The sequence below is a fragment of the Triturus cristatus genome, chromosome 8, assembly GCF_964204655.1.
Source record: "Triturus cristatus chromosome 8, aTriCri1.1, whole genome shotgun sequence".
In the NCBI taxonomy this organism is placed as follows: Eukaryota; Metazoa; Chordata; class Amphibia; order Caudata; family Salamandridae; genus Triturus; species Triturus cristatus.
The window spans coordinates 1314928279-1314941175 of NC_140591.1; the positions used below are offsets into that span (position 1 = coordinate 1314928279).

General features: G+C 39.7%; 1 protein-coding gene across 13 annotated transcripts in view; it reads right to left on the reverse strand.

Annotated features, from left to right (window-relative positions):
• The window catches only part of ROBO2 (roundabout guidance receptor 2), a 746476-nt gene that overhangs the window by 265809 nt on the left and 467770 nt on the right, over positions 1 to 12897 (reverse strand). For all 13 annotated transcript variants that reach the window (XM_085623038.1, XM_085623035.1, XM_085623037.1 and 10 more), the window contains exon 3: positions 3021 to 3178. In XM_085623038.1, the coding sequence (XP_085479164.1) occupies positions 3021 to 3178 (158 nt within the window). The remainder of the gene's footprint in view (positions 1 to 3020; positions 3179 to 12897) is intronic.

Genomic DNA, 12897 nt, shown 5'->3' on the forward strand with positions numbered 1-12897 from the left:
CAGAAATAACAAGGAGGCCCCAACTGTACCATGATCTGCACACAAAGCAGAAAGCATTGAGTGATATTTTCTAACAACACAGCAGAAATAAGCCCAAGGAGAGTTGAAGAGGTATCAGGTCTCTATAATTTAAAGTAATTACAGTCCTGACACAGTAATAATACAAACAATCTGATATTCACTTTATTCATCATTTCACAGAACCAACCAGTCAGGATCCTGATGAAAACCCTAAACTAACTGTGAGGTTCAAAACGCGTCGACGACTTAACCTGGGGAGTTGCTACAACTAATGTGAGAACCTAATGTAGGCAACCTTGCAAGAGACATTGGAAGCCTACGCTAACAGAATGTACTTTCATAACCCCCTTGGGACATTTAAAATTAGAGGTCAACCAGAAGATTATTAATAGACACCTCAAAATTTTAAAACCATAAGACTGGTGTAAGCTTTATTTTGAAATTTTAAAAGTTTGACACTGTTTGATACATGTTTAAATAACAAATATATTTGATTTATGTTTCCTTTGCAATACTAGATTTCAGTAAATGATAGGTTTACTTAGATTGGGCTGTAAATAATGGGCCTGACACAGAAATATTGTCGGAATTATATGGTAAAGTGTTTGTAAAATGCATAAAAATAGGAAAAAGTCTTAAGTGAAAATCAGATTAAGTTAATTAAATTACTTGATCTTATCAAAAGATGATTATTGAATAATTACAGACAGGGTTTATGTCAGTTTCATGATTATTACAGCAGCTCAACCTAGCTGATTAAAGGGTCCAACCCCCTTGTAAGTGAGCTTTCTAAAAGTGGCATTTGCAAAACTGTAATTTAAAATCCAACTTCACCATAATTTAGGATTTTTCATTACAATTCCAGACACCCCAAACATGGACTGGGTAGCTGTTCCCATTTGGAACCTGTTCCCATTTGGAAATTAGATCTATAACATGTCATAAGGTAACCCCAATGTTAGGCCATGGGAGAGATAGGCTTTCAAGTATTGAAAAACGAATGTAAAGAGTTTTTCACTACCAGGACATGTAAACCTTAAAGGTACATGTCCTACTTTTCAAATACATTTAACCCTGTAATTTGGGTTGTCCAGGGCCTACCTTAGGGCTGACTTGTATGTATTAAAAAGGAAGGTTTGGGCCTGGCAAAAGGTTTACCCTGTCAGGCTGATATGGCAGTTTAAACTGAGCACACACAGGCTGAAATGGCAGGCCTGAGACATGCTTAAAGTGATACTTCAGTGGGTGGCACAATCAGTGCTACAGGCCCACTAATAAAAATTAATTTACAGGCCATGTGCACAGTCACTGCCACTTTACTAGGGACTTGCAAGTAAATTAACTATGTCAGTTGGGTATAAGCCAATCTAACATGTTTTAAGGATAGAGTAAAAGCGTTTTAGCACTGGTTAGCAGTTGTATTAAGTCATAAGGCCAGCAAAAATGAAGGGGGGGAACCACACCAAGGATGCCATGTCTAACACTTAGCAAAGGTAATGGAGCAAAAGGATACCCTTCATTTGCAAAGCTTCCGCTACTGTGTGTAGAACGCATTTGAAAGTGAAAGTTGAGAAATCTGAAGAGGAAATAAGGACGGGAAACCCAGAAAGCTATCATACATAATGAATTGATGAAATATATTGCATCTAAAAAATGTAATTAAACATCATTCAAGCAAGCACTACATAAAGGCATAGTATATTGCCAGGTCAAGCCTGAAATACATAGCATTCATAAAATAAGGTAATGAAAACAGAAACATTATCCAAAAATTAATTCAAGCTGCAGATCCAGATGATAAATAGTGTCTTAGTTCCTCACTACTGAAGGGTCGCTGTTTAGCTTTGCATGGGGCCTGAATATATCCTGCTTTCTAATTGGATGAACACGGGCAAGACAGACTAGGCAGTAATGATTGACCTAGTTTTTAATGCCATAGAAACAGCGTATCTCTTCATACCTGCAGTGTGACACGAGTCCAATACAGACAATGATGGACCTATTTACGACTTATCATGCTAAAATAGGTTAACTGGTTTTCAAACGCCCAATATACTAGGATGGGAGTTTTGATTAATTATATCTCATATTTCATTTTAAAATAAATTCTCCAGGACCAGAGACTGTCAATTCTTAGATGTTTTAACCCAGCATTAAGATGTCTGCCATGGATTTCAAAACTTGAGATGAGTTGACAATTTCCTACCAAACGTTTCAGCGAACCATGAAGAGTATTCCATTTTAGGAAAATCTGAGGCTTTCGGTAGACCACACAATAGTATTGCTATGTGAGTTTGTTTGAGCAAGTTCCGCTTGGTACACATTTTTTTAATGCAAACTGGAGCGCAGATCTGAGAACCAACTCTTTTTCCAAACCTACACTCCAAAACAAAACGCCCATCACAAGAATGCAACTTTTATACATGATTTGATTGAATAAGACCACTTTCCTCTTATTGGATATATTACCTAATCCTAAAGAGTGTTATTTTTTTGCGAAATATTGTAAATCATGCATGGGATCCTAAAGAAAACAGAGCAGCATTTTTTCACAAATTCTTAATTGTGAAGACATGCTTGATAGTACTTCTTATAACCCTTGGATTTCCTAAGCTTTCTTTCTTAAAAACAGCATTGATATCTTACTTAACATGTTAAAGGAGACACCTACATTGAATTTCCATAACCATTCAATTTGTATGTTCTAAGGAACTACTTTTAATGAAATTAAGTGCATGCATTTTGTTTAAGAAACAATTAAAGTGGAAAAATTGTAGTGAATGCTTAACTTATGTCAGGAACGGCTAGACTCGTGGCAGATAATTTGCCTAACCACTGAATGTTACTGAGTTACATTTATCCTGAATTGTATATGAATGTGTCTTTTTTGTGAATCCTGACATTAATATAGCCATTCGAAACCCATACCGGGCACTTCTGCAATAAACCGTCAACTAATATTAAATTAAAACCTAGAAACATGTTCTTGCTTCACTTACACTTATTCGCTCCTCTCTGTCATCTATCCGAACTTTATCTTTCTTCCAGTAGATTGTCGGTTCAGGATGTCCTCGAGGTGGCTGGCACTCAAGAATTGCAGGTTCCCCAGCTGCCACAACCACATCTGTAGGATTTTGCCGGAAGTCGTCACGAAGTACTATGAGGAAATATGGAAAAGTGCTTTGTAAATACAAGGGTCAGCAAGATTTTCTAAAGTATAGCTTGTTACTGCACAATCTACATATTATTGTATATGTGTTTTCCTAACAAAATGACGTTGGATATATGATTGATTTTCAGAGGGAAGAAGATGAATGCCCTAAAGGGCATTAAATAGAGGAAACCCCAAACAGAATGCAGTTTTCCTCCTAAATTAGTGGTCCCTGAGAAGATGCTTTTAAAGTAGTCAATAAGAACATTTGATGATAGTCTACCAAAGAAATTATACTCATTCCAGGACATAATTTTATCTAAATTACATGGAGGTTGGCAGAGTAGCACTGTAGTTGAATAGTTTGTTTCTGGGTATAAGGCATACTGAATGAAATGGGCTCACAAGAAGCAGCTGATCAAGAACCTGAAAGCATTTAGTTCGAACAAATAATGAGGAATTCTGAACAAGAACCATTCGCACTTGGAATTGAAGATTTCCCCTTAGCAGTCAGAAGGTACCCTGCATGCTTTAATAGATATTGGAAATGGACCAAATTGTCTGTCTGAGGACGGTAGCATTTACAGTGAGATGTGACCAAAACACAGCATTTGTGATATCCTCAACCCTTCAACAGTGCTTCCACAAGACTTCCTGGTGCAGTGCATCATCATTACCACACATACTATTATGCAACTGACCTGCATACTGTTCCATTATGACCTTCTAGCTTGGAAAGTGCTATCAATGATGATGCAATGTTTGGGTGAGACATTCATAGACTCCACTTACTCGGTATTATAGGTTATGCCTATTTTTACCTTGATGGTGCCTTTGATCTCAGCCTTCCAGGGCATTGATGTTGCCAACACATTATTTAATTAATAGTCAAGTCAAGTCAAAGAAGGCTTTATTCGATTGAGTAAACAAACAATCATAAAAGCTCAAAGTTTAAAAACATTCTTACAATTCATACAAACATGGTTCAGATAAGAATTACATTATTGGTTAAATACATAAAGTTAAAAAAGATATTCAATTTAGAAAGCCTTCATACAATAGATTTAAAAAGAGATCCATAACTCATTAAAAACAATTAAATACACCTTTGTTTCCTTACGCTCAGCACCTTTTTCAGAAAGATTGTTATTCTGAAAACGCTATGCTCATTATCTAGATATTGGAGAGCCAAGAAAGCAGGACGGCATTGACGTAGCCCGCAGTGATTCAGGATAGGTACAAGGAGAGAGCTCCTGGGTGCAGAGTAAAACTTACAGAAAAAAGTAACATGTAACGTTGATTGTAGTAAAGTATTATCACAGGGGCATAGTTGGAGGTTTTGAGACCAGTCATTCCTTGTGGGAAAAGTAACTAGCCTATGAAAGACCCCCAACCTAAAACGAGTTAATACAAATCTATCATGGGCACTAGGTACAAAGGTTAGGTAGGGTTGAATATTAAAAGTAGTTAAAAAACCATCAGATTGCACAGAACTGTGGGTTTTAAGATCTCAGATACAAAATTTAATCAATACCACATTCGCTCCTATGTATAGCCACTGTGGTAATATGACCCACAGGCACTGTTACTGTTGTATCTTTGCAAGAAACACAATCTTTAAAGCTTTTGCCCTTGACTGCATTGAGTTAGGACGAGTTGTGCTTCACCATACTACCAGCAAAGCCTGGCTTGCATTTTGAGTGAGGACTAAAACATTAAAGAAAAGCCTACTACAGGGCAAAAACACACAACAAAACCTCACTTTAGGTATACAATGCATCAATGCGATAAATAATCGAATGTGTGATGATTCAGTGCACTTTTGAGTGGTTGAACGTTACACCAAACAGCCAGTAGCATCAAGCGAGAGAGAAATACCCCTGGTTGGAGCCAAAGCCCACTCTATGCATATTTTAAAGAACTAAATGTGAGTAGACTGATGTGATGTGTTGTCAATTCAGGCATAATTATTGACACACTTAAGATCATCATTACCAAGACGTTCAAATTCGTCTGTATTTCACTTATATCCTATACCCACCCCTGATTTGTAAGATGGGGTTGGTATAAAAACAATAGGTATAACCTTCACAATTTCATACTAAGAGCAACAGCCATTTAATATTAAAAGGCAACAGATAGACTTAAAAGTGGAATGTACTACATGACCACATAAAAATGATATATTGTATGTTCGAACCACTGGATTTGTTTCAATTGATGTTCATCCTACAGTTCCTTAAACACAGCCATTGACAAAAAGTACCGTGTAATTGTGAGCAGATTCTTGAACAGAGCAATAATGCATTTACTGGTGCGGGCGTGCTCTTCGGCATACAGAATTTAGAGAAACCTCTTGAATTATCGCACCTACGTGGCTCAAACATGTTACTAAAATGGAGACATGAAGGCAATAAAATGGCAGCACCTGCGAAAACATGGCCTCATTCAGACACCCTTCTGGTTGATGTTGAGTACTGGTGAGAAAAATGTATAATTTACCTCCATATTTAAAAGGTGTAAAGGAATCTAAGAACTGGTCCATATTTAAAAGGTGTAAAGGAATCTAAGAACTGGTAATGATGCTCCAGGCATGGCGGGACAGCAGAAATAGTCTTGTCTCACAATAATACCCCTAATCCTACTTCCCAGTACAACATCTCTGAGGCTCGAAAAATCTTTATAGGATTAACATTTACATGATGATTACAAATAACCATCTGTCTGCTGCTAGTCTTCCAATCTGGTTCATGTCCCCGGAGCCCCCATTGGATGGTCTGAGCAGCTAAGCTGGAAGCAAGATTTGGAGGGCTGTCAAGAGGCTGAGAGTAATTGCATTATTTTCCCACTAGCATCCGGTTCGAAAAAAATAACACAATGAACATCTGAAGAGAAAAACGCGGTGCATTATTATATACCTTGCACGTGGAATGCTACAGACAAGAACAACAGCTACATCTGTCAGACTGGTCCAAGGGTGCCGAGCAATATTCCCCCTTATGTAGCGTTAAGACTTTCATATTCTGAGTCGCAGCCAACTTTATTACTATTTGAGCTGCAAGATCAAACTATAGGACTTTTATAAGTGCAAAAGCCTAGTAGTATTATTTGTCGTTGACTAGGCCAGGTCTGGTAGCTTAGTGGACTAATAAATCCCCTTCAGAGATCTGTGTTTGACCCCAAAGCCACCGATTTTTATCCTGTCAGGTTTACTCAGCCTTTCATCCTGGCAAGGTCGATAAGATGAGTGCCACTGAGTTGGGTAACAGTAGAACATCTGCTATGTGTGAATAGTGCCGAGAGCCCATCTACGCGGTGAATGTGTGCTATGAAAATACATCTTTTGTGTTATGTTAAAATCCCTCATCTGGTTCAGCTCTCTAGTTCTTTTTTATTTTAACATCATATTTATTTCCATGTTGTGTTAGGGAGACATTTACATACTGTAATTCTTCTGCATATGATATCCTATTATATACATATTGTATTTCTGGTCCTACTATACAGACGTATCATAATTTGTACATTGAAATTATTATCCAAGCTGAGAACTGTATGCACAATCTTTACAATGGCATTAAACTTTTTGCTGCCTCTCAGTATCATGCCAGTAAATGAAAATGTGTAACATTAGAATCTATGAAAAAAACACAAACTAAATAATTGTCTGGGCTCCATGCAAGTTAGCACGTTTAAAGAACGAATACTTATACGTTCATCTTTCTAGGTCTTGTCACACTTTCCATTCCAAACTGCTTTACTGACAACAAACCTTAAATAACTCAAAAGTTAACCAGAGGAAAAAAAAGTTGGCACAAAATTCAGTGCCCTGACTGCTGCTAATGGAACATTCCGATAGAATGAGGAAAGGTTACATATCACTCTGATAAGGTTATCTATATATTTGCACTAGAGCAAACACGATAATCTTGCTGAATACAATATATTTGTTGTGTCATATCTGTGATGATCAAGAAAAAGCACTCCATTTATTGACAGCCTAATGACGTATTTGTGGTATAGACTAATACAAATGGAGGGGGCCCAAAAGAATCGAATAACAAATCGAAGATATAATACATCATTTCTTATTTTTTGGTTTTTTAATGTGTATTTTCAACTAAACATCAAAACATTTCCAGTGTAACATGAACAATCTAATTTGCAAGAGTGCTTAACAATCAGTCAAATGGGCTTAGTGATACATAGATTACTTGTTCAAGGCTCTTAGTCAGGTATTTAATAGTAGATAGCGATGCCAAATGTAAGTACCAGGATTATATCAGCAGCTATCCAAGTCCTTTCTGAACTCCCTCATCAGACTATTCAAACAGCCCTTCAAATTTTAAGCAATGTAATTTCAAGTCGTGCAGAAAACATACCTCCCTCTGTTAACGTAAAGAGCATTGTAAACACCACCTAGACACCAAACCACGCAGCTGGCACTGTTCTTTTGCTCGGCAGAGCACTAAAATGTGCCTAAATTATAACTGCCTGCATGATAGGAAATGCGTTTACAGCATCATTAGGTTTAAGAGAGAAAGAAGGATGAAATAGCAGAAAGTGAAAGAAAGAATAGAAAAAGAGCAACGAATAATATATAAAAATATAAAAAGTATAAAGTTAGAAACGAATAATAAATGAAGAGAGAAAAAATATTGTGAGTTTTCGACATGATTTTCGTGTTCAATTTATGTATAAAGCTTTTAACCCAGTGTCGAAATTCAGAGTTTACTAAAAACCTATATTCTCATTTGTGCAGACGAGAGGTGCCCACAGTTTTCATCCACAGCACAAATCGTCTCTCACCTTTTATTCGACTTCGCCTACCTTCTTCCCTCCCACATTTTCTTTGCAGTGTTAGCACTGTGCTGAAACTTGATATTCTGTTTTCTAGCTAATTTACGTGGCTACCGATGTGCACCGCATTTTTTGTCACTTTGAAACAGCTTAATTTTTGCAGATTTGCAAGGAAAAGTATGAAAAGAATGACGCTTTCCTACAAAAAATACTTGCTTGTTTTGGCGCCAAAAACGTTCTAGCGTTTCTCAGACGTGGGAAAGCGTTTTGGGTGACCGTGGGCAGTGTGCAACATTAACTGCCTCTTAAAAGTCATGGTTTCCCTCAGAAAACAAAAGGCATAAAAGTGGCTGACCTTCAGATTTTTTTTTAAGTTTCCAAGACAAATTTGTAAGTGTCCAGAATGAAAAATTTCACACTTTCTGCAATTAAGTCTTTTCCACACAGAATGAGTGCATCGTGCACATCCCACAGAGAAGCCCTTGTGAGATGTCCTTATAGCTCTAAAAATCACCTTACATATATTTTTCAGGTTTCTACGGAAATCAATGTAGTCTATTCCTACAATATCACAACAACCCCTCCTCCATACCATCCCCTTCCCTCCTAATGAATTCTGAATGCTGCATTTAACATTCAGCAATCTCATTACCTATCTGCTATAAATCCTCAAAAGCATCACTGTGTTTTGACAGCCAACCAAGGGGAGAAGAAGCAATAAGCAAAGCCAGTTTTTTTTTATGAATGCAAATTTCCAAAAGACTACATTTAAATGAATTTTAAAATCCAAGACTGAACATGTGACACCCATTTTAAAGAGCTAGGCTTTTGAAAAAAAAATTGGCTAGAAATCAAAATAATACATTGTTTTTTTGCGACACTGTTGATCATTTGAGCATGTGGCTTGTTATATGCAGCATCAGTAAACAGTTTAGCAATGAAGAATAATTTCCTGGAATTACGTTTAGAAAGTAATACCTCATTTAGCTTATAACTATCAGCAGGGTTGGCATTAGCTGCTAGTTCCTGCTAGAGATTCTGCAGTGGTCATTCTTAGCATTGGTAGATGCCACAGAAGCTCAGTTGTACTATCAGTAAGAGACAAGGGCACCACTGATCGCCCACATGTCTTCCAAAACACAGTTACTGCACTGTGGCTTCTGCCCTTCCTTTGGTCTAAACCATGGGTACTCACAAACTTTCCAAATTTACAGTGTGGTTTGTGGCGGAGGGCCGCTCGGGTGGGGGCAGGGTCAATGGGGGAGGGGGGCGGGGCTAGAGCCAAAAAACTGTGACCATGAAGTTGAACACAGGTCTCTGCAGAGGACGCCTTCGTCCACTGAGCCACCAGACCCGACATACACACATCTTTCTCTCTCTCTCTCCCCCCTCCCTCTCTCTCTCTATCTCTCTATCTATCTCTCTCTCTCTCTCTGTCTCCCTCCCTCTCTCTCCCTTCCTCTCTCTCCCTCCTTCTCTCTCTCTCTGTCTCCCTCCCTCTCTCTATCTCTCTCCCTCTCTCTCTGTCTCACTCACTCTGTCTCCCGCTCTCTCTCTGTCTCCCTCTCTCTGTCTCCCTCCCTCCCTCTCTCTCCTTCTGTCTCCCTCCCTCTCTCTCCCTCCCTCTGTCTCCCTCCCTCTATCTGTCGCCCTCCTCCCTCTGTCTCCCTCGGTCTCCCTCCCTCTATCTCCCTCTATCTGTCTCCCTCCCTCTGTCGCCCTCCTCCCTCTGTCTGTCTCTGTCTGTCCCCCTCCCTCTCTCTCCCTCTCTCTCTCTCCCTCTGACTGCCTACCTCTGTCTCCCTCTCTCTCTGTCTCCCTCCCTCTCTGCCTCCCTTCCTCTCTGTCTCCCTACCTCTCTGTCTCCCTCTGTCTGTCTCCCTCTGTCTGTCTCTCCTCCCCTGACTCTCTCCCGCTGCCTGTCTCCGTCTCTGTCTCCCTCTGTCTCCCTCTCTCTGTCTCCATCTCCCTCTGTCTACCTCTCTCTCCGTCTCCCTCCCTCTGACTCCCTCTGTCTCCCTCCCTCTGCCGCTCTCCTCCCTCTGTCTGTCTCCCTCCCTCCCTCTTTCTGTCTGTCGCCCTCTGTCTCCCTCCCTCTGTCTCCCTCCCTCTCTCTCTGTCTCCCTCCCTCTCTCTCCCTCCCTCTGTCACCCTCTGTCTGTCACCTCACCCCGTGTGTGTGGCAGCCCAGGCTGAGACAGCTTCCCGGGCACACACACAGCCACACCAGAGCACTTCACATGTCTGTAAAAGACCATTTGCTTGTTAATGAGGCTTTGTTGTATTTCACTTCTTCTTAGCGGCCCTGCATCTCCAATCTGACTATTGCTGGAATCGCACGGCCCCCCTAGAGCTGTGCCTCAGAGTCCGTGCTGCTGCGGCGGTGTTTGCTGATACTCTTTAAAAAAAAATGTTTAAAACACAGGTACAATGTCTGCAAGGTCTGCGGGCCGCCAAGGAAGGCTTGCCGGGCCGCCGCCGGCCTGCGGGCCGTACTATTAGTACTCGTGGTCTAAACAATATGCAGGGTTGCCCAGGGACATCAGTCTTGATATTGCTGAAAATCACATTAGACGTAATGAATTGTTCAGCAATAAATTACTCTTTCAAACAAGGGCATTTCCAAATTGCATCCGTGATTAAACACATTTTCCCAGGGTCAATGCAGATTTCCTTCTGGTCTTGCACTGATTGGCCCGTTTCAAGGCACTGAAAGTTTTCGGTAAATAGAATCGACCAAGGTGACATAATAAGATTTTCTTACAATCACACAAGCTGCCACCCTGAAAAAACACATTTGAAAAACAAGCTTATGGTTAAAAATCGTTTTGCTAGTTGATACATTACTGACCTTTTCTTTTAAAGACACTTTTCAAACAATATGGAAAACATTTCTATTAACCTATGTGGGTTTATATTTTTTTCACATGTTACAGAATAAGGGATGCTTGAGGTCTAAAACACCTCCTTTGTAACGAGGCAAGTAAAAAAATGCAAATGTGTTCTTTGGGTGGTGTATAGGAATTAAAAAAACAATACGGTTGGTAACCAGAAGTATGTAATGCTAATTTGTTAACTGACACTGAATTATCAGATCTCATGAGCTAAATGATACACAGAGTTTGATATCTAAGCTTACAGCAGATAAAATATTGAGAAATTATTATCTTGAGATACCTGAGAGATGACGTGTGAATTGTAAAATAAATAGATTTTGATTCATGCTAGACCCAATAATACTAAAATGTAGGACTTTTTTGTAAGGAGGTTGTCAGTAGCGTGTGGGGGCCGTCAGTTATGTCACAGTTAAGTATGAAAGTCATATAGCGTGAACAACAGATTTTTGCTGATGTCAGTAAAACCCTTAAGCTTCTCTCGCTGGGTTGGTGGAAAGCATTTCCCACCAAAAATGGCGCCATCAATAATGCAGGTATCTGCTTTATACCACCACGAAAAGAGACATCAGAGATCCAGAGTGCGGAAAGTAGCATACAAACACGGTCTTTTTGCTTCGAATTGGAGAGTGCCCAAATATAATGTTTTCACGTGGTCTGAAAATCCTTGCATTGGAGATGTTTTCCCGGATATGCCTTAAAGGCCAATCTCAGAAAATGTAATTGATTAAACGTCTGTCCGAATAAACCTTAAAAAACAAGGTCAAACCAATGGGAAGAAGGTAAATGTGTTTCTCTCTGTTCACTGTACCTATAGCCTGCAGCAGTCCTGCACCAGGGTTCGCCCATCTTAGGTAAAAATGAGGCTAGTAGGAGAGCAGAACCTGGTAAGTAAGTGAAGGGACTTCTTTTATATCTGCAGCAAGCGATCCCGCACCTAACACCCATCTTTTTGGAAGGTCTGTAGGTGCACACCATAGACTCCAAACCAAAATGTGCAAAGGGAGTATGCATAAATGTGCTGTGTGAATGCATTCATGCACAAAATAATTTTCTTCCTCCCTGCAAATGTGACAATTGTAAAACTCTTCTGGAATTGGACCTAAGATATATTCCAGAGTGTCCTAAGGCTTCAGAATACAAAACTGGACCCGTAATTATGGTTAGAAAAATACCCATAATGTTATATTCTTTGAGGTTCTTTTATCTTCTCTTCAACCTTGCACTACTCCCTCACCTTTATGGTGTTCTTTCACCGATGGGGATTGTGAGAGGTAAATTCAATGGGGAAACTAAGGGTGCACGACACACATCACTGTCTCCCTTCTCCCTACGCGTCTTCACCCATATACGTGCTTTCAGACTGAACATTCATATACGACTGATACTTTTCCAACTTTCAGAACAATGGAACGTGCACTGTGTTGTTGGGAAAAACGGAAGCAACTGTCATCATGGAACTGCTGCTTTTTGCTACTGTGTCTGCATCGCATAAAAGATGGCTGCTAGAATGCTAGAACGACATAGGGCATATATGGCAAAATGTCACCTTCTTCAGACCTCCTTAAATAGTTGCTCAGGTAAGTTATAAGTCCTAGTTTGGTTTACCTTCCCACAACCTGATGTGAATCGTATAAGTAAAATGCCTCTGAATGTACAAAGAACTCTCATGAATAGTAGCCAATTGAAGTCAGAATTAAACTTCTTTCCTTGTATGAAGAATACATTGAATACAAACAGGATAGCAAGTACTTTTAGCTACATCTCTGACACCCACTTTACAGTTCAGTGGAAATCCTCTTTGTCACCCTTTCCCATTCTTGTAAATTTCATATGGAGTTCAGTAATGAGAGACTCGCACATATGTCAGAGGACTCAATATCACAACTCTCATGTCATCCTCAACTGGAGGGTGTTACCATCCCTCCACCCATCTTCACCCTCTGAACAAGCAAAGAGTATCCCATAATCATCAGTAAGATCATCCACCCTGAAAAATGTTCTCCCTTTCCAAATATATTTTATCTCCAT